Below are 22,310 nucleotides of genomic sequence, written 5' to 3'. Positions count from 1 at the left end.
GCTGTTCGGAGCTGGCAGGCTGCTGGGAGGCTTTGGGCGTGTGACTTCCCAGAGACAGCCTCATTTTCTCGAGGCTGCAGTGCACTCCGCAGGTGACATTTCAGAGGCACCCAGGAGTGGATACAGATATTCTCGGGAGATGTGCAATGTCTTTATCACAGGTGCCGATCCAGATCTCGGAACAGCTATTGTGGGGGTGCGCTCACAGCTTGGGGACTGTGTGATTGCATGTTTGCAAATTCCCAGTGTGCCATTCTTTCCAAACACTGTGGTGCGTGTGACACTTACTTGCTGAATGCATTTGCGTGTGCACGAACGCTCTGATCCTCTCCGGGCCTGTCTGGGAGGCATCTTCTTCCCTCGGGGTGATGGAGCAGGGCTGACGCAGGCTCCACCTGACCCCTCAGTGGTGGAGTCAGGCCACCCAGTGTCGCCTTCCAGAGCAGGGGTGTGCGAGAGGACTGAGCTAGAAGAGGGCTCCAGAGTCACGTGGTCCTATTGTTGGCCACCCAGGGCATCTCACTTAGACCCCTAACAGATCATTGTACAGCTTTTGCTTACCCTTCTCCAGCGGTAGGAGCTAAGTCCCTCCTGGCACAGCCTGTTTTTCTTGAAACAGCTCTTCCTCTTTGAAAGATCTTCCTTATATAAGATGATCATTCTTTCCAGCACTAGCTCCTTCCCTGTCCTGGAGTCCAGGAGAGGCAAATCAGCATCCAGCCTTGGTGACTTGGGGGAGAGGAAGGAGGTGGTAGACAGACTGACTCCGGGGTCCTGGCTGGGATGTCCAGGTAGACAGTGGGCCATTAACCAAGCAACCCAAAACCAAGCAAAGGGGCAGGAAATGAACAAGGCAGAGGTGTCCTGGTGCCACGCGGCTCCAGCTGAGTGGAAAATTGCTCTGCAGTTCTCATTTCCGGGGCTTCTCTGCGAGGTGCCTTGGCCAGGAAGGGCTGAGATGCCTCTGGCTTTTTCTAAGGGCGGGTCTGAGATGAGGACTCTCCCTCCGCCTCCCAGGCTTCCGAGTCTCCGCTGTGCTCCCTACAGGCACATACGTTGGATGCTTCAGTGATGAGGGCGAGGAGAGAACTCTGAAGGGGGCTGTGTTTTATGACCTGAGGAAGATGACCATCTCCCACTGTCAGGACGCCTGTGCTGAGCGGTAAGTGTGGGGCCCTGGACGGCTGATGCCACTGGGAATGGAGTCAGGATACAGCCCCAGAATGAGGTGGCTCATCAAGATGTTGGCTACCCATTGGCTGTGGTAGAATAATTAAACATCAGTTGACCAGAGTCCAGTCATCTACAACCAACAAAGTTTGTTGATGAGTTGGCATGGGCACCCAGGAGACCTGGGTTCTAATCCAGCTGTGCTAGGGACTCACCATGTGCCTTTAGTGAGTTCTTTTCCTTCCCTGTGCCTCATATGCTTAAAATAAAGGCTTTAACCCAGGTTTCTCTGAAGATATTTCTAGCTCTGTTAGAGAAAGTTTATTTTCTGTCTTGTGTTTGTAGCAAGGTTTGCTTTTTCTACTACTGCCTCTCGTCATGTGCCAGGTAATGGTCTCTCCTCCCAGGTCACTCACAATTCAGGGGGCGGTTAGGGGAAGGAAACAGCATCAGTAAATGGTACTCTTGATTTCTTTCTGTCACACTAGATTCTTTCATGTTTGTTATCTCATGTAATCCTCACTGCCCTCAGCTAGGTAGCAGTTACTTATCCCCATTTTACAGATGGAGAGACTGAGGCTGGAGAAGGAAGGCAGGGTCCCTGCTCACATGTGCTTTACGACTTAAACAAAGCTAAAGCCGAGAGTGAGGCAATCTCAATTTTCTTCTCCTAACTGTTAAGGAAACAGACCCAGAGGTTTTAAGTGTCCTTCAGGGTCTCACAGCTAGTCAGCAGCCAGACAGGGACTAGAAACTTACGTTTGGCTTTTCAATATGGGCTTTTTTTTTTTTTTTCCATTTATTTATTGTGCTTTAAGTGAAAGTTTACAAATCATATCAGTCTCTCATACAAAAAGGTAGACACACCTTGCAATGTACTCCTACCTGCTCTCCCCCTAATGAGACAGCACACCCCTTCCTCCACCGTGTATTCCCCATGTCTATTATTCCAGCTCCTGTCCCCCTCTGCCTTTTCATCTCACCTCCAGACAGGAGTTGCCCACGTAGTCTCATGTGTCTACCTGAACCAAGAAGCTCACTCCTCACCAGTATCATTATCTTATAGTCCAGTCCAATCTCAATATGGGCTTTTTATACCTAGATCCACTGAGATGGAATTTTGAGAATGTTGGCATCTTTGTATAGTTAAAATCCGTGCCATGCCTTGTAGGTTCTATTTCCAATCTTTCTTTACTTATGCTATTAAAACTGGGCGAACCAGGTAAAGACGTGGCTTTGGAGGAGGAGGGCCGTGCAGCAGACTCATTCATAACACAATGGCCGTGGCAGGTGCTTCAGACAAGTGGTGTGCAGGAGCTGGCTTGTGCAGACTCACAAAAGAGCCAACTGTTACATTTACAGAAATGTGATCTGATTGTTAAACCATTGGTAGATTGAAATCAGCTATGATGGGGATATTTACACCACAGAAATTGGCAAACACTACAAATCAGGGCTCCTCGCTGTCATGCTGGGAACTGGTTAACCAGCACACCACTGCTTTAGACTCATTTAACCTGTAACCATGGATAGCACCTTAGGGGACAAAGCTCAGGGACGACAAGAGGGACCAGTCACAAAGGAAAGACTCTGTTCCCTAGGCTTAGCCAGATGACCCTTAAGACTGGCTGAAGACTGGTCCCTAAGGCTGGCCACATACTGATGTCTGTGGCCTCTGCCTCTTCACCAGAACCAACCTCAGCTTCCCGTCTAGCTCATGTCCTGGGCACAGGCCCAGCTGCCGTTTCCGAACCCAGAGTTCCATGCAGTGAGGACTCTCGCCCCACCTCTGACCTAGGCTCCAGACTGACCTCAGGCCCCACCTTCCCACTGTCCTTGCAGGTCCTACATCTATGCCGGTTTGGAGGCTGGAGCAGAGTGCTACTGTGGGAACCGGCTCCCAGCAGTGAGCGTCAGGCTGGAGGAGTGTAACCACGAGTGCAAGGGGGAGAAGGGCTCAGTGTGTGGGGGCATCAACCGGCTCTCTGTGTACCGCGTGGAGGAGCTGCAGCCAGGCTCCAGGAAGCGTGAGTGTGCCGGCTCTCCTTGAGCTTTGTCCCCTTTACTCTTCCGCCACCTCTGGCTGCTGGTCCAAGCTACCTGGGCAGACCGTGTGCTTTCCCTCCCTATCACGTTCCCTGGATCACTCTTGGCCAGGCTGGGAGTGGAGATAAGGTCCATCAAAGGTTGCTTGAGCTCATGAGTGAGGTATATCTTCCCTCGTCCCCCAGCGTCTTAGTTACCTAGTGGCGTTGTAACACAGATCCCAAGAGTGGGTGGCTTTAAAGAACAGAAATGTATTTTCTCACAGCTCTGTAGACTAAGTGTCCAAATTAGGGCCTCGGCCACGTTGATTCCTTTCTTGTGGGTGGTCCCGGTGTTCCTTGGTTCCTTGGCTTGTAGGTGATCCTTATGTGACATCTTCCTTCCCGCCACGTGTGTGCACATCTCTGTGTCTAATCTGCTCTTATTATAATTCAGAAGTGATTAGATTTAGAACTCAACTCTACTTGGGTAGGAAACCTTGGTGGCGTAGTGGTTAAGTGCTATGGCTGCTAACCAAAGGGTCAGCAGTTCGAATCCACCAGGCGCTCCTTGGAAACTCTGTGGGGCAGTTCTACTTTGTCCTATAGGGTTGCTATGAGTCGGAATCAACTTGACGGCACTGGGTTTGGTTTTTTTTTTTGGGCTACTTGGGTGTGATCTAATGAACATAACAAAAGAAATCTCATTTCCAAACAGAATTACCCCCACAGGTATAGGGGTTAGGGTTCCAAGACATATTTTAGGGGAACACAGTTTAATCCATAACAGCCCTGCAGGAGAAAAACTGACCAGGAGGCCGGAAGTCTAGGTGCATATTTTAGACAGAGTACTCTTCTCTAGAGAAGCAAAACAAGTAGAGAGAGATTTATATCAAGGAAATGGCTCAGATGGTTGTAGAGGCTGGAACATCTGAAGTCCATGGGTCAGGCTGGAAGCTTCTCCTGATTCACTAGCCACAGGGGCTGGCGAACCCAAGATCTGCAGCCAGACAGCGGGCTCACAGACTGTGAACACCAACGAATCCCAAGATCGGCAGGCAAGATGGCAAGTAAGCTGCTGGCTGAGGTCCCAAGAGCTAGAGGTCAGAGGAACAGGAGCCAGCTGCAGGATCCAGAGCAGAGCAAAAGCCCCTGAGCCCTGTCTGAAAGTCCACCTATATTGGATGCAGGCCACACCCCCAAGGAAATTCCCCTTCAACTGAATGGCTACTCATAGCAGGTCCCATCATGGAGGTGATCACCTTATATCAAATCTCATCATGGAAGTGATCACAATATCATATGACTGCCAAACTACATCATAACTGCCAAACCACTGAAAATCATAGCCCAGCCAAGTTGACACACAACCTTAATGATCGCTGTGCACCTCAGACATGCTGTGTGGTTTTAGGCAGCCTGCTTCTCTGGGTTCCAGTCTCTGTAAACTGCAGAGGCAGACCTAGATTTCTAACAATGTAGCAGACTAAGTAATCCAGAAGTTTCCTAGCTACAAAACACCTAGAAGTGCTGCGTAAATTTTAGCAGACATGGTTTTAAATATAGAGCTGAAATTGCAGAAAAGCAAAATCCCTGGGTCCAGAAATGGAGAGGGAACCAAGGACCCCAGTGCTGAGAATAACAGATGACACCGTGCAGCCCTGGGGCTCAGCAGAGGGAAGTTGCAGGCTTGTTGGCATGGGACTTAGATTTTAATGTCCAAGCAGGACAGGAAAGGAGGCCTTGGGCCTGCCAGGGTAGGGAATTTGATTGAAACCTCTGCATAAAGGTAGGTTTCAATTTCCCTAAGGTATAAATCAGTGAAAATTTAGATTAAAAAAAAAAAATGCATCCCACTTTGAAGTGTGGCATATGGGGTCTTAAACGCTAACAAGCGGCCATCTAAGATGCATCAATTGGTCTTAACCCACCTGGCTTAAAGGAGAATGAAGAACACCAAGATCACAAGGTAATTATGAGCCCAAGAGACAGAAAGGGCCACGTGAACCAGAGTCTGCATCATCCTGAGACCAGAAGAACTAGATGGTACCCAGCCACAACCGATGACTACCCTGACAGGTAGCACAACAGAGAACCCCTGAGGGAGCAGGAGAGCAGTGGGATGCAGACCCCAAATTCTCATAAAAAGACCAGACTTAATGGGCTAACTAAGACTAGAAGAATCCCGGCGGTCATGGTCCCCAAACCTTCTATTGGCCCAGGACAGGAACCAATCCCAAAGCCAACTCATCAGACATGGATTGGACTGGACAGTGGGTTGGAGAGAGATGCTGATGAGGAATGAACTTCTTGGATCAGGTGGACACTTGAGACTATGTTGGCATTTCCTGTCTGGAGAGGAGATGGGAGGGTAGAGGGGGTTAGAAACTGGCAAAATGGTCATGAAAGGAGAGACTGGAAGGAGGGAGCGGGCTGACTCATTAGGGGGAGAGCAAGTGGGAGTATGGAGTAAGGTGTGTATAAGTTTATATGTGAGAGACTGACTTGATTTGTAAAGTTTCACTTAAAGCACAATAAAAATTAAAAAAAAAAATTTGGAAAGAACCAGCTACTTGCTGCAACTATTATTCTATATCTTACCATCCAGTGGGCATTTTCTATTTGCTAACGAGTTGTAAATGCAAAGAAAAAAAGGTGGAGATTTTATTTTAGGTGTGTTAATATGTACAGTGTCACAAAATATGCCTTATTACATTTCACTGAAAAGAATGTATTTGTAATGGCTCTCTATGCAGTTTATTTCAAGCAAGTAAACTTTGTGTATGTATGAGTGTGTACGTGAATATATGTATAAGTATGTGAAAAAAATTATATATATATATGTATATACCCCCTCACACCAGTTCAGGGATATGGAAAGCGTATCTGTTCTGATGTAGTCTTTAGGTGGGAAAAAAAAACTTCCTAAGAATTTGAGTTTTGGGGTTCAAATTTATACTATCTCTCTGGTCCTGAAAGTTCCAGGAAAAGTTAGCTGTAGGGTACCTGTGGGCACCTGGGAGAGGCAGATGCAAAATATTTCTGTGCCATCAGCGCAGGATGTGAAGGGTTCCCGTAGGTAAAATTACACTGAAGGTAAGTTCACAATTCAAAATTACAAAACTCAAGTGGAAATAATCAACCTCGAGGGAGCACAAGTTGATACAATAAATAGTAAGATTGATAGGCTCTCTACCTCCCCTCCCAAGACTTTTAGCTAGAGGAGCTATCAAATAGAGAGTATAGCGAAGGTGTCCAACTAGGTGGGTCTGAAACTCATGTTTGTCCTCACTGCAGGGAGGTGAGCCCCAGGGCCACTTAATCTAAGTATAAAATGCTCTTTTATAAAATAATGTGTTTGTACACATTTGCACATACTGGAGCTATCCTTTTTCTGGTTAGGAGGGGCCAAGCTAGAAAGGAGTCAGGGTGAGCAGAGAGCCCATCACCCACCTCCACTGGTGAGTGTAGGGCAGCTGATGATAGAGACAGCCTAGGGGCCCATTGACTCAGGGAGACAACTGCCACTGGCTATGGTCCTGGTACCGAGGCTACAGGAGAGCTGATGGATTAGTCCAAGAAGGGAGCATAGCTCAAGGAGGAGGTGTCAGGTGCAAAGGTGAGGCTGCACAAGGGTTCCTGGGATGGCTCTCTTAGCAACAAATGAGTTTGCCAAGCACTATAGCAGCCCAGTCCTGAGATCCATGGATGAGCCCCAAGTCCAACACTGACTACAGTGTATCGCTGGGATCAGAGCAACAGGGAGAGGGATTCAGTGCTCAGCCCCAGCCAACTGGTGCTGGGAAGGGGATGAGGCTCCTGAGCTGCTTCTTGCATCAGCCAGGTTGTGTCTGGGAACCAGAGGGTACAGATAGGGGAATGGGGACAGGGTGGTGACACTGATAGCAACTCTTTAGCTTGTGAATTAATTAAGGACTCATTCATTCAACAGATATTCATTGACACCTACTCTGAGGGTGGCCCTGTCCTGGGCACAGGGGTTTCCTGATACATGGACGCAGTCCTGTCCTTGAAGAGCCTACCTGTCACCAGGGCATCCAAATGGGCGTCCTGAGGACCAAGCTGCTCCACGCTGGCTTCTTGGATCTTCTCTTTTTCTGGGTTCAAACAGCATTAGTCACCCGTGACCCTCTCTCTACCCTCAGCAGGGGCAGGCCTGAGTGTAGGCATGGGCTGCCCTGCCAGCCCCAGCTGCCTGCTTCGTCATTAATTTTTGGAGAAGTCCTTTGTGCTTCAAGATGCCCATTAGTTAAGGAAGAGATAATGCAGTCAGTTCAAGCCAGCCCCAGATCTTGAGTCAGCTAGACTTGGTGTCAAGGTCATTATTGAAAACATGGGGCAGGCCATGGAGCACTGTGCAGTTGACCTGTGCTTTCCCACTCCCTTCTCAACGGGATGAACTGAAAGGACCTCAAGAAGTGCCTAGGTGATCCCCCATCTTAAATTGTAACTCTTACTCACAAGGAGCGTTCAAAGGCATGAGAGCCATGATCATGCTCCCTTGTCAGGGGATAGCCCTGAGCAATTTATTAATGCCTTCACTTGGAGGAGTCCTTCCCTACATGGCCCCTGGATTCCCACCTGGGAAGTGAGGAAGAGTGCTGTGGAGTGGACTGTACTAGGTCACAGCCTGTTCCCAGATGGTCACATCAGTGAAGCTGAGAGGCTGCTGCTGCCACCACCTGTAGCCACTCAAGCGTTTTTAACATGTTACAGTTCATGCAATGCCTTCATGTGCATCGTCTCATTTAATTCATTCATTTAATAAGCCTTACCGAGCACTTGTGGTCACTGGGGGTTCAGTAGTATGATTCTCAACCTCCACGCGGGAGACCTAAGTTCCATTCCCAGCCAGTGTACCTCACACGCAGCCACACCACCCATCTGTCAGTGGAGGCTTGTATGTTGCGATGACGCTAGACAGGGTTCAGCGGAGCTTCCATACCAAGATAAAGTAGGAAGAAAGGCCCACGATCTGCCACCAAAAATCAACCAGTGAAGAGTCTGTGGATCACAATGATCTGATCCACAACCAGTCATGGAGTTGGCAGCCTCTTGTTCCATCGTGCGTGGGGTTACTATGGGCCAGGGCCTGACTTGAGGGCAGTGGCCAGCAACAACATTGAGCACCTGCTACGTGTCAGGGTCGGGGCTGGGCGTGGGGACACAGGTGATCTGATATAGCCCCCTCTCCAGGATCTCTGCTCTGGATGCCTTGTGGTCCCTTGCTGAACACCCTGAGATCTGGGACTCACTGGGTGGCTGACCACTCTGCTTTTCCCATGTCTTGCCTGACTGGCCCTCCCCTGGTCACTGAGCCTGTCTCTTCAAGTCTGGCCACTCTAGTGGAGCTGGCTGAGAAGCCCAGGGCATCTAGGTGTTTTGCTCTTTTGGGGCCCAGTCATGCAATACAATGGGAAGGATTTTATGAGCCCAGCACTAGTGATCACCTCAGGGCTTCACACCAAGAGCTAGGGTAGAAACATGCTTGTGAGGAGACATAGGCTGGTCAGGGGATGGCAAATGGGTACACATTACTCCTCAAAACAACTCAGCAGAGATGTCTGAGTCTATGCCATGCCCAAAGTTACATGGCTAGTCACTGGCAGCGCCTGGACTTGAACCCAGGCTTTTAGGACCCGTTGATAGACATCGACAACGGTTGGTACCATTTCTCACCAGACACCCATTTCCTTTCCTACAGGGAGGACCGTCATGTATCGCGGGTGCTTCCGACTACCAGAGAATGTCACACACGCCTTCCCTGACTCCCTGATACAGGCCAATGTGACTGTGGACACGTGCGCGGGCTTCTGTTCCCAGAAAGTAAGACCCTTTTCTGTAGCAACCCCACATGTGCAGTGTCCCCAGGGAGGGAGCAGGTGCCCGGGCCGGGCTGCATGTGCCCGATCTCAAGTCTAGGGGCCTGGGGAGGGCGGCCAGCCATGCGTCGGACATCATTAGGGTGGGTGCTGGGTTGGGGGGACCCTGCAGCTGACATCGGTGCTTTGAGACTGGGCGAGGAATTGTCAGAGAAAGTTGCAAAGCTGGAAGGGTGGTGCCTTTCCCCATGTGTGTTCTTGGCACAACTGTCAGATGTTAAATTGACTTGGTTTGGAAGCAAGGAGATGCTGGCTCGGGCCTTGGGGAGAGCTGATGGATTTTTTGCTCTTTGCTAGAGAGCACTGGGCCGTGAAGCTGACGAGAGGGACTGTGTTGTACATGTGCACTTGGGATGCAGCCTGGGCTGACAAGTGGAGTGGGACTCTGTACAAGGGCCGGGTGGGACCCCAGAGGCCACTGTCCCTGGGTCACATGCCAGCTCCAGGGTAGGTGAGACTGGCCAAGGCCAGATAGGGCATGCAAAGGGCAGGCCCCAGAGTGTGGGAAGTAAGGCCAGGAGACCCAGCAGGCAGTGTCCAAAGAGCATTGAGACCTTGGGCTGGCGTCCAGATTGGTGTGGATGCTGTGGCTTTAGAAATGGCCCGAGGTGGCAGTTGGCTGGGGTTAGGGGCTGGATCTGGTGTGCTGGGGTTCAGTAGCTGTCCTCTGACAGCGCTGTGGTACTTGGCAGCATAAAAGAATAGGGCTCAGAAGAGAAGATGGCCTTGGCGATGGTAATGGCCCTGTTTCCCTAAACAGAGTCACGTTCATAGGTACAAGGGCTAGGACTTCAGCATATTTAGTCCATTACATTTGCCTTTCTAATTTGAAAGCTGCCCTTGTGGAGTCTATTTAGGCCTGTTTCAGGATTGGAAGCCCGTTATTTTCCCTGGTGCCAGGTATCAGCAACCGTGGGCACCGTTTCTCGCCAGAAATCCGTTTCTTTTCCTGATGATGAAAACCAACGATAGCTAATATTTATTGACCCTATATTACGTGCCAGGTACTAAGCACTTTATATGAGTTAACTCATTGCCTCCTCACAGCAACCCTGTGGGAGAGGCACTACTCTAATCTACATCTTACAGGGAGGGAAACTAAGGCAGTGAGAGGCAGCCTGTCTGCCTGAAGTCCCACAGCCAGTAAGTGGCGGAGCTGGAGTTTGAACTCAGTCTAGCTCCACAGGCTGTTGGTGGTGTGGAGGGTGGAGGGGGTGGGCTTCAGTGAGAGGAGAAATGGTTGGACGTAAATGACAGCACCCCTCGCTGTCCACCCCCTCCACCTGGAGTCCGCCCCCCACTTCCCTCAGTGGGTGGGTGGAGCACAGAGCCTTCTGTGTGCGCTTTGCTCTGCACAAATGCATCCTTTGAAGTGGCTCTCCTGCATCACCAGCATTTCCGAAGACACTGCCAAGGATGTCTTGGGTGTCAGGGCTTGCAGGACACAATGCAGCAAGCTGAGGGGCAGCTTTATTGTTTGGCAGACCATCTGGCCTGCAGACTCCTTTGTCCTCTCACCCTCTTGGTGGGAGCAGAGCTGGAGGTAGGGGCAGCACCAACACCGGCTCAGCCACCAGCCCTACTGGCACCTGAACGGAAACGAGCCGACCTTCTCAGGGCCTCTCCTCACACCTGCCACTCAAAGCAGCGCTCTCTGCAAAGACCCCCATCGGAATGAAAGGAACCCAGATGGTTCCACCCTGCCCAAGGCTGGCCTCCCTCAGGGTCACTAAACACAGAGGTGTCCTCCCATGGGGTGGATGCTGCTGGAGGCCCTCCCCACAGCTGTCTGCTCCAGCTCTCTCAGCAGCACCGGGATGGGCTGATCCTGGCTTGCTACAAGAAGCCCTGGAGGTTCCCACAAGTGAGAGCTTCCGCATGGAGGCACAGCGTGCCCGGCATTATAGCTCAGCTGTTGACACCATGTCCCACATTTCCGACGCTCTGCTGCCTCTTGGGGTGACAGCCAGGGAGGAGGAGAAGTGAGCCTAGAGGGGAGAGGCTGAGAGATGAGGCGGAACAAGGACAGGAACGTTAGCCAGTACAGCTGTGTTCCCTGTACTTATTTTAATTCCTGATAGGTAGTATGTTCCCCTGGAACAAAATAAAAAGATAGCTGTCTTAGTTTCCTAGTGCTCCACTAACAAATACCACAAGCTGGTGGCATTAACCATCAGAAATTTATTTTCTCACGGTCTTAAACCCCTTGCTGTCGAGTTGATTCTGAATCATAACGACCCCTATAGGACAGAGTAGATCTGCTCCATAGGGTTTCCAAGGAGCAGCTGGTGGATTCAGACTGCCGCCTTTTGGTTAGCAGCTGAGCTCTTAACCACCGTGCCACCAGAGCTCCTTCTCATGGTCCAGGAGGCTAAAAATCCAAATTCAGGGCACCGGCTCTAGGGGAAGGCTCTCTCTTCCCTCTGGGTGAAAATCCTTGTCTCAGCTCCTGTTACTGGGACCCTGGGGGACCTTCCTGTGACTTCAGTCGTTCTCCATTTGTGCTTGCTTGCTTCTGAGCCCCATCCGCTCTTTTACATCTTAAAAGTGATTGGCTTAAGACACACCCTCCGCTGATAATGATGTCATTAACGTAAAGAATCCCTGTTCCCAAATGGGGTTACACCCATAGGTATAAGGGTGAGGATTTACAACACGTAATTCTGGGCCGGGGGACACGATTCAGCCCATAACAGTAGCCAGGGGTTTGAAGGGAAGAGTCTTCCTCTCACCCCGGTGTCTCATCTGCCCCATTTCCTTTCTCGGAGGCCTCCGAGGGTCCTGGCCTCTCATGCCCACTTCGAGAAAGGTTCTATGAATATTCAAATGCCTGCATTGATGTCGCTGCTCCTTACAGACACACAGACACGGTGTTTTGTACCTTGCATATTTTTTATATAATTTTATTGTGGTAAGATCTACATCGCACAAAATTTGCCGTTTTAGCCATTGTTAAGTGTACAATTCAGTGGCGTTAATTACGGTTATCATGTTGTGCCACCTTCACCCCTTTGTTTCCAGAAGGTTTTCAGCACCCCAGACAGATACTCAGTACCCCGTTTTCCCAGCCCCTGGTAGCCTTTAATAAACTTTGGTCTCTCTGCATTTACCTGTCCCAGATACGACATGCAGGTGGAATCATACACAGTTTATCCTTTTGGGTCTGGCTTATTTCACTCAGCATACTGTTTTTAGGTATCTCCCATGTTGTAGCATGTACCGGAACTTTATTTCTCTTTTGTGGCGGCGTCATATCCCATTGTACACGTGTACCACATTTTGTTTAGCCGTTCATCTGCTGAGGGACACTTGGGTTGTGTCCACCATTTGGCTACTGTGAATACTGGTGCTGTAAACACTGGCGTATGAGTATCTGCTGGGGTCTGTGTTTTGGGTCCATTTGGGTATGTGCCTAAGAGTGGGATCGCTGGGTCATAAGGTAATTCCGTGTTTAGCTTTTTGAAGAACCTAAACCTTGCTTTTTTTTTTTTTTAACTGGGCAATCTGTCATAGAGATTGTTTCAAAGCAGGACAAGAAGAGCTTTCTCCTTCTTTTTGACGGCTGCCTAGTATTCCAGCATATGGATGTCCCGTCATTTACTCGGAGTCCCTGGGTGATGCAGACGGTTAATGAACTAGGCTGCTAATTGAAAGGTTGGAGGTTTCAGTCCACCCAGGGGCACCTCAGAAGAAAGGCCTGGCAATCTACGTCTGCAAAGTCAGCCAGTGCAGATGCTGCGGAGCTCGGTTTTACCCCGGTACACGTGAGGTCGCCGTGAGTCAGGGGCGACTCCGCGGCAGCTGGCGTGGAGTGTGTATTATTTATTTAACAAACCCCCACTGTTAAGCATTTGGGTTGTTTTCCCAATCTTTTGCTCTTCCGAACAACAATGCAGGGATATCCTTGTGCGTAAGTTGTTTTGCAGGAGTGGGTCTGTAAGATAAAAATCCCAAGGAAATGCTGGGTCAGAGAATGTGTGTCTTTGTTATTTTTTGGTAAGTGTTGCCAAATCGCCCTTGGCAAAGGTTGTACCAATTTACACCCCACTTTTTTTAGGGTGTGCGAAAGAGTTGTTCCCCATAGGAGAAGGGGCACTTTTTTGAGGGAATGACCCTTTTTAGGGGGAGGGTGGCTTGAAAGCAGCAGCCTAGGTTGATGCCCCAGGGTTCTAGTGGTACCCCCTTTTGGTCAGCACATTAGGACTCGGCAAATTCTGCCTTGTAGTAGTTGTTGTTGCTGTAAGCTGCCCTCGGGTAGGCCCCGACTCATGGGGTCCCCATGCACCACAGAACAAAATGCTGCCTGGTCCTGCGCCCTCCGCATGACTGGTTGCGGATCAGACCATTGCAACCCGTAGGGTTTTCATTGTCTGATTTTCAGAAGTAGGTCTCCAGGCCTTTCTTCCTAGTCCGTCCTCAGCCTAGACGCTCCGCTGAACCCTTTTCAGCATCATAGGAACATGCAGGCCTTTACAGACAGATGGCTGATGGCTGTGCGTAAAGTACATTGGCCAGGAATCGAACCAGGGTCTCATGCGTGGAAGGCAAGAATTCTGCCTCTGAACCAACAATGGCCTCACCTTGTAGTTATGGACACAGAATTTAAAGATTAAAACTGTTTGATTTCTTGTTATCACCCTTCGTTGATACTTATTGACACAAGTCCAGTTTGCTACAATGTCGCATCAGAGGACATGCCATGAGACCTGCAAGCTCTTGGTACCCGATGCTATTTTGCACCTTAGCACCTTGTGCGGGTCCCTCCCTGTGTGTTTCAAGGACAGGTTCCCAGCTCCTGCTTTGGTTAGTGCTGCTGTGAATTACTGGGGTCAGAACAATTTGGACAGGGCACCAGGGTTCTTAGAAATGGCCTTTGCCCTCAGCACGCACAGGCATTTTAATCTGTGCTGGCAGCTTCCCTCATATTCCGGCCTCCCCTGGGTTGTTGGATGGAGCTGGAAGGGTGGGTGTTTCCTCAAGTCCCATTGTTCCCATCCGCAGCCTTCTGCAGCTGTGAGGGGCAGAGTCATCATTTCCAGCTTGGAAGTGGAAATCAGGTCTTGGCAGAGCACATTTAGTGGGATTTGGCAAAACCCATATGCTGACAGGGTGGGTGACGCCATCTGCTGGGTGCCAGCAGATCCCAGCCCCCACTCAGAAGGTGGAGCTTCCAGGTGGGGAGGGGCTGAGACAGGAGCCTAAGTGACTCTAACACTTGAGAGTAAGGTCAGTGCAGAAGGGGCTGAAGGAAGCCTGGTGGGAGGCTTAGAAGGAAGGAGGACCACGACTTTTTGGAGGAATCGGAGCTGGAGGATGTGGCGCTGTGTGGGCAGGCAGATGGGGGCTTTGGGGAGTGTGTGGCAAGAGGAGGCAACTGCTGAGTGGAAACAAGGTGGCAGGAAAGCAGCCCAGCTCGCCTAGAGCAGAGGGTTCTATGGAGTGGTGGGAATGCTAGGGTTGGGACAAATCACGGAGGGCCTTGGATGCCTGCTCAAAGTTCAGACTTCTTTTCAGTGAGTAAGTGGGAGCTCCTGATGGTGTGGCAGCGACGGAGTGGTGGGACCAGCACGGTACTTGGTACCTATCGGCAGGATGTTCTGGAGCAGGGAGAGGATGAGCTGGTAAAGGAGGGAGCAGGTCTGAGAGATGCTACAGGGGCAAGATCCATGGAAGAGCATGTGAGGGCTCAAAGGAAGGAGACATGGGAAACCCCCAGGAGGACCGTCGGCATGGAGGACCCTGGGGCATGGAGAACAGGCAGACCTGGTGAGTGGTCCAGGGAGAGGCTCACTATGGACCCCTTTGGGACACAACGTCAGAAAGCCATCCTCAGGGTCATCTTCAGAGATGCCACAGTTGCAAGAAAGCCAACCTGAGACCTGGCTTTAGAGTTAGGGATTCCAGGTAGGGCAGGAACGATGCCTCGATGTCATTCCATCCAAGTAAAAACACCGTCTGCTTAGCAGAGTGAGCTTTTGGTTCACAGACCGTTCTCCATCGATTCTCTGTGTCCAGTCCTGTGGGTGTTGGAGTAACTTTAGCGTAAACCCTCTGACTGTCAGCTCTCAGATCTGTAGGTTCCTAGTAGGGACTTTGCAGGATTCTGACGTCCCCCTAGAGCGGGATTTCTCAAGCTCAGCACTATTAATAGATGAGGTAATTATTTGTTATACGTTCTGTTTTTACATTGTAGGACTTTTAGCAGCACCCCTGGCCTCTACCCACTAGATGTCATATTTTGTTGTGACAACCAAAAATGTCTCTAGTCCTTGCCAAATGTCCCCTGGAGGGCAGAACTGCCCCTGTTTGAGAACCACTGCCCTAGAGGGCCTCCTTGAATGTGGCAGCTCTGTCATGTCCAGGCGTGGCCCCTTCCCCATGGGTCAGAATCCTGATGGGTGGTCATCTTTGCCTGCTATTGGATGAGGATGAAAAAGCAAATTCTTCCTCCCGTGTTGAGGTCTGGTGGGTACAGGATCAGCTTGGTCATCTGACCAGGCCTGCGGAGCCCAGGGACCTATTCGAAGGAAATGGTGTTCGATACTCCCTCTTGACCATTGAGGGTGGGTGAGAGAGGTGAACTTGGCATGTCTGGCTATGCGTTCCCCTTCAGAACTGCCAAACACTTCCTCTCTGAAGGGCCAGTGGCATGGAGGCTGCAGGGCAGTCCCAGTGGCAACTGAATCCCATCGTAATTTGGCTGAAAGCAGGCTCAAATGTCCTGTGATAGGGGAATGGTTAAATTATGCCTCGGCCCTACAGTGGACTATGATATAGCTGTTGAAAATGTTTTCAGAATCTTTTATGATGGCAAATGCTCACAGTAGAATGTCAAATGGGGCAGAGCTAAACCTGGGGTGGGGGCCCTGGCTTTAATTAGGGCTGACTGGGCCGTGGTTCCTGGGGCAGCAGATGTGAGAGGTGGGGCTGGAAGGCAGGAAAAGAGGGGAGCCCTCCCTGTAGCACCCCCACTTCTGAGTACCATCTGAGGTTTATTTGTGGCCCCGATAAAAATCTCGACTGTTTTTTTGCTAGTTAGTTAAAATAGATTTGGGGAGCTCCAAGAGTAGTTTGACAGGGAAATAACATTTGGGGCAATATCAGCATCTTAATTATCTGACTCCCTGCCAGCAAGAGGGACCTGACCAATATAATGCATTTTTAAAACCCAGCGAAATGACCTGCTCTCATTTTCCGCGATCATACTGGAGATGGAAGGAAACCTGCTCTTTCTCAGAAGCCCCCAAGATCCTCTGCCTTCGCCATTTAGATGGAAGGTCAGAAAGAGCAGAGCCCAAACTTAGCTATTTGCACTGCTACCAATTCGGATCTGGGATAATTAACTTTGAAGCCAGGTATCTGTGCACCAGTAGATAGACCGTTTGTGGGAGCGCGCCTTCCCGGAATGGGACTGCAGAGCAAAATCTAACACCATCTGCAAATAGGTTACTAATGTGTGAAGCTTCACCAGTTACAGTGGCATGTGATCGGAGGTTTGTGCTCCCAGAATCTGTTGGTTCTATTGACAAAGGAATCAGAGGGAGAGGATGAAGGAGAAAGGCAAGTGTTTTACCCTCCTCCTTGCCCTCTTTGAGCCTCTTGCCAGTGTCTGTGTTCTTCATGCAGAATGTTAATCACCTGGATGGTCTCCCATTGACATTTCTTCTAAGGTGGTTTCTTCCTTTGGCCGTTTAATGGTAGCCTTAATCCTCTACTTTTGACACGGAAAGACATGTATTAATGTGGAGCCTGTGTATTCACTCCTGGGCAACTCTTGATAAATACCCTGGGATCCCAAGAGCGATGGGCTCCTTGTCTACATGGGGCAGGCAATTTCACACCTTTGTCAAAGGTTAGGACTGTCAGAGTCTGGGTTTTGTGCTGGTTCAGTGGTGGAATTCTCACCTTCCAGGCCAGAGACCCAGGTCACAGGGAAATATGGCTCTTGGTCACAGTAGCATTCATTCATTATGACATTTGCCTGGAAGTGAAAGTCTGCCCCTTCACCCCAGCCCTGCAGCGACCTTTGTGGACATCCCCTTTCCCTGTTGTATCTTTAATTCCAGACCTGGCCTCAAAGTGAAGGGAACCTCCCTAGAGGCAGGAAACTACTCAGAGCTAAACTCCATCCTGTTTGCCCAGAAAGAAAAAAAATCTGTTGCATTCATGTGGTTGCCTCCAAGGAGTGGAGTGTGATGGTGTGGTAGAGGCTTGACTGGCAGTCTAGGAGGCTGGCTTCTGATCCCATTGGCCCTGATGGCCTGGAGATGTTGGGCTTGCCTATGAACCTCAGTTTCCCCTTCTGTGATCTCTGAAATCTCTAATTCTGTGTACTCCTGGAGACCCTGAGGAGGTGCTCAAGGAAGAATTGAGATGGAGTAGGTGAGGCCCAGAGGGTCCGATTGTTGGAGAGGCCTTGCTTCTTGCCTGTTGGAATGTCCATCTGTGACGCCAGCCACAAACCAAGCCTTTGTATGTGAACCCCACCACCCACAGAGCCCTGCCCTTGCAAAACTGACTTGGCTTCAGGCCCAATGCCCACCCAGACCTCAGGCCCAGCCCCAGCCCTAGGCACAGGTTGAGACCTTGCCCAGCCCCTGCCTGAGCCCCAACCCTGGACACCCAGGCTCAGGCTGGATGTAGGGCCAGGCTGCAATACCCACTCTGTCCTCAGAAGCAGGCTGAGCCAGCTCCCTCTTTAACACTAATCTCTTCGTTGAAACAATTCAACATCTGTGTTCTCACTTTCTCTTTCTGCCTTGCTTTCTCCCAGCCTTTTCTCTGTCTTGCTCTCTGCTCTTTCTCACCAAAGCTGGAGGGGGTGGGGTAGTAAGGAGCGGGTGAGTTGGCAGAGAGATAAGATTCCTCAATATTTAATTTTTATGGAAATCATGTCCTAGACATCCCCAAGGGGCCGAAAATTGTTCTGTGTTTTCAGAATCTGGTGATGTTGCCGAAATGGTTATGTTGTGAATAAAACCACATTACTGTCTGCAGTTCTCCCGTTGTCCTGCAAACACCCGGAAACTTGACAGTTTAATCCACTCAAGGAAACAAAAAGGTTCAGGTCACTGGTGGGGGCAGCCTGCTCCCCCAGCCCAGGGATACAGATTGTGAGTCATCCGCGTCACAGTACTGTGATGGCTGGGGAGGGAGACAGAGCCAGCGTGTCTTGTTGGTGAAATGTTCTTCCTCTGGACAGGAACCCTGGGCCAGCAGAGCCCCCCTGGGGCTCCTGATGTTGGGAGTGTTAGTCTATATGTAATGGGCCTTCTACTCCTGCCCCACACTCAGGCGCGCACCCAACCAGCTGACCAACAAAGGATCATACCTAAGCCCATGGCCAAGAGCTTTTGAGGGGGTTGGGGTCTGGAAAGGACTTGTGTTTGTTCAGTCGTTTGCTCATTCATTCTTTCACTCATCCGTCAAACATGTATTGAGCATCTACTGTGTGCCAGACACTATTCTAGGTACTGAAATAGCTGTGAACAAAACACAGAAATCCCTCTTACACTCTAGTAGATAGAGAGCAAACCAGATACACAAGTAAAATATCTAGCGTGTTGAATGGTCAAAAGTATTGTGGAGAAGAATGAAGCAGGAATCGTAGGTATTTAAGAAATGGAAATATTTATACAGTAAAAGCCTTGTATAAGAATGTTCATACCAGCTTTGTTCACAAGAGCTGAACCCTGGACAAGGTCCACGTGTCCATCAGCAGGTGTGGTCCGTCCACATGATTGAACATGACTTAGCAACAACAAGGGGCAATACTGATCCCTGAGCATGAATTTTAAAAATATATATTTTTCTGAATGGCAGAAGTCAGATACAAAAACAAATATGTACTGGATAATTCCATTTCGATGAATTCTAGAATAGCCAAAATGAATCTGTGGTGATAGAAATCAGAGTAGCGGCGGCTCTGGGGAAGGGAGGTATGGGCTGGAGAGGGGACAGGGAAACTTTTTGGGGGTGATGGGGATGCCGTGTGTCTTGATACACATACATTCATCACCACTGATTGAATGGTCCACTTAAGACCGGAACATTTCATCTCAAATTACACTTCAATTAAAAAATTTAAAGTGTAGGATGTATCGGTGAAGGTGGTGGGGGGTACAGCTTGACATGGGGTGGCCAGGGCTCTACCGAGGAGGGAACTTGAAGACTCTAAGAGAGAGCAGTGAGGATATTTGGGGGAAAAGTAATTCTAGGCAGAGGGAACAGCAAGCACAAAGACCCTGAGGTTCAAGGAACGACAAGAAAGCCAATGTGGGCGGAAGTGCCAGTGACGCAGCCTGGCTTCTTGTCTCTGCTTTCCCCTGTGACAACAGTGTTGGCCTGGGGAGAGGATGGATGGTGATGGCAGAGGCCGGAGGTTGCCGTTCTCGTGATGGCTTTCCACTTACATCAGCAGGGGAACTTGTTTCCAGAGAAGCCAGCAGAGTCCTGATCGAGGGTCAAGTCACAGGTTTTGCTTCCTGCTGAGCAATGGCCTGAGGGTCCGTGGGAGGTGGAGTCCAGTGGAAGAGACCAATGGGACTCATCATCAGCCTTGTGTCCACTTCTCCCTAAGTCTAGTGGCATCTGTGATGGTGGCCCTGGGTATGACCATCCCTGCAGCTCTGACGCTGCAGCTGTGGCTGGAACCAGGGCTGCAGCCCAGTGTGGCAGCTGGTGTCCAAAGCAGTTCTTTTTACGTAGTTGACCAAGAGGAAAGGAACAGACGTGGTCATTGGGGGAGGGGCATCGGACCTTTGATTGCCCTGAGCTTCTTTCCTTGAAGATGGCCAAGGTGAGGGATTTTAGGAAGTAAATTCTCGGGTACCCAGTGTTAAGAGAGTGGCCTAGGGCCTGCTCCCAATATATACTGATGGTTCTTGAAAGATAAGGAAAAGAATAGGCGAACACTTATTACATAGACTGAGCATTCTCCTTCATTCATTCTCCCAACACCCTATGGGGTAGACATTATTATCCCATTATACAGATAAGGAAACTGAGGCTCAGAGGGGGCAGTGACTTGTCCAAGCTTACACAGGTATAAGAACTATGGCACTGGCATTTGAGTCCAGGTCTGTTGGATTATGAACCTGGCACTTTCTCTTACCCCATGGTGCTTGTTCCCTGGTCACGCTGGACACAGAGCCCATGGACACCAGAGCACCTCCTTACCCCATCCTCCATCCTTGGAGAAGTCCTAGTCCCAGGCCTCTTCCAGGGAAGGCGTGGGGGGACCCTCAGGAGGGACCAGGGGAAGCTAGTGGGAGGACTAGAGAAAAGTAACATCCTCTGATTCTTCCAGGCAGGCAGACCCATAAAATCTGTTCAGTTTACAGATAGAGAAACTGAGGACCCAGAAGGGGAAATGACTTGCTTATGGTACCATAGAATGTAAGAGTGCTTCCAGTGGAAAGGGAACCCTGAGTTCTAGAAGCAGGTGGTGCAGCAAGGTGGTGTGTGTGTATGTGTGTGTGTGTGTGTGTGTAGAGTGTGAGAATGGTGAAAATATCTCTCCTCCTCACCCCAGAGCAGCTCGGCTCTGTAGGAGAGACGTGGGCCTGGGCCCTGGTGAGATTCCTGGCAGAAGCAAAGCTGCCCCTAAGCCTGGGAGCACCTGAAGGATGTGGGCGCCGGGAGAGGCTTGCATGGAGCGTTGCTGGGCATTTGCGGGGGGACCCAGCCTATGCTTACAGAAGCAGCCAGACATGGAGGGGGCAACTCCAGCAGCACCTCCTCCTACCCTCCTCCTAAGATCACCCCTCAGGCTCTGCATCTGCTGTCCCTTGGCGGGGGCGCTGTCTGTCATCTGCTGAGGGTGCAGAAAGCCTGGGCCTTGCCAAGCCACCCTCAGAAAATGCTGCTATTGATCGTCCTTTATTTATTTATTTACGAGATTTTGCTGTAGGCAAAAATAAAAAAGGTTTATGGCGTGTTTCCCTCGGCGGGGAGAACTTTTCTCCTCCCACAGCCCCTGTCCCCCGCACAGTGTGCACGTACACTCATAAACAACTCATTCCTCTTCCCACTCTAGGAGGCCTCCGCGATGCAAGATGCGGGGAGGGGCAGAGGTGAACTGGGCCAGTGGCCTACCTGGTGCTTGGTACCTTTTCATGGTTGGGTGCTGTAGAGTCGATTCATAGAGACCCCATGCGACAGAGTTGAACTGCCCTATAGGGTTTTCTAGGCTGTAATCTTTCCAGGGAGCCCTGGTGGCTCAGTGGTTAAAGCACTCGGCTGCTAACCGAAAGGTCGGTGGTTTCAATCCACCAGCCACTCCGAGGAAGAAAGATGTGGCAATCTGCTTCCATAAAGATTTACAGCCTTGGAAACTCTGTGGGGCAATTCTGCTCTGTCCTCTTGGGTCGCTATGAGTCGGAATCGACTCGGCAGCAATGGGTAATCTTTACAGAAGCAGACTGCCAGGCCTTTTCTCCCACGGTGCTGCTGAGTGGGTTCAAACAGCCAACCTTTGGGGTAGCAGCCAAGCACTTAACTGTTGGTAGGTGCTCAAAAACTATTTGTGGGATAGGTGGGCAGGTGAAGTTTTGAGCGAGCTGTGGCTGGTGCCCATGTCGGGAAGGAGGTAAAGATAACCACTTCTCTGTGAAAGCACCTACTGTGTGCCAGGCCTCATAGCAAATCTGCAAGGTGGATTTGGCACCTTTTTGCTGTTGTTAGCTGTTGTCAAGTCTGCTCCATGGTTACTCCATGTAAAACAGAACGAAACATTGCCTGGTCCTGCACCATCTTCACAGTCGTTGTTGTGCCTGAGTCCATTGTTGTGGTCACTGTGTATTTTGAGTGCCCCCCAACATAGGGGGCTCCTCTTCCAGCACTAGAATTCTGTATTCTGTTGAGATCCATAGGATTTTCATTGGCTGGTTTCCAGAAGTAGATTGCCAGGCCTTTCTTCCTAATCTTAGTCTGGAAGCTTCTGAAGCCTGTCCACCATGGCTGACCCTGCTGATATTTGATATACCAGTACCATAGCTCTGTCACAGCACTGTTCACACTTTGTTGTGACTGTTTACTTAGCAGCCTGACCCACTGTGAGCTATTGAGGGCAGAACTCATGTCTGGTTGAGCTTTGTCTTCCCTGGGTGTGGGCACAGAACCAGGCAAAGAAAGGATGGACGCTCATCCCTGTTGACCCCGTGCCACCTGTGATAGTACATCCCATCATGCTCTTCCCGTACCTGAGTTGCGG

At 50.2% G+C, this 22,310-nt stretch overlaps 1 protein-coding gene across 2 annotated transcripts in view; it reads left to right on the top strand.

Moving 5' to 3' along the window:
• The window catches only part of WSCD1 (WSC domain containing 1), a 57,526-nt gene that overhangs the window by 16,202 nt on the left and 19,014 nt on the right, over positions 1–22,310 (top strand). For both annotated transcript variants that reach the window (XM_064271629.1, XM_003416859.4), the window contains 3 exons: positions 1,048–1,162; positions 3,013–3,197; positions 8,920–9,041. In XM_064271629.1, coding sequence (XP_064127699.1) covers positions 1,048–1,162; positions 3,013–3,197; positions 8,920–9,041 — 422 coding nt within the window. The remainder of the gene's footprint in view (positions 1–1,047; positions 1,163–3,012; positions 3,198–8,919; positions 9,042–22,310) is intronic.

This window comes from Loxodonta africana, chromosome 18, assembly GCF_030014295.1.
Source record: "Loxodonta africana isolate mLoxAfr1 chromosome 18, mLoxAfr1.hap2, whole genome shotgun sequence".
Classification (NCBI taxonomy): Eukaryota; Metazoa; Chordata; class Mammalia; order Proboscidea; family Elephantidae; genus Loxodonta; species Loxodonta africana.
Note: the sequence above shows the minus strand (reverse complement) of the source record. Positions and strands in the feature narration are given on the sequence as shown.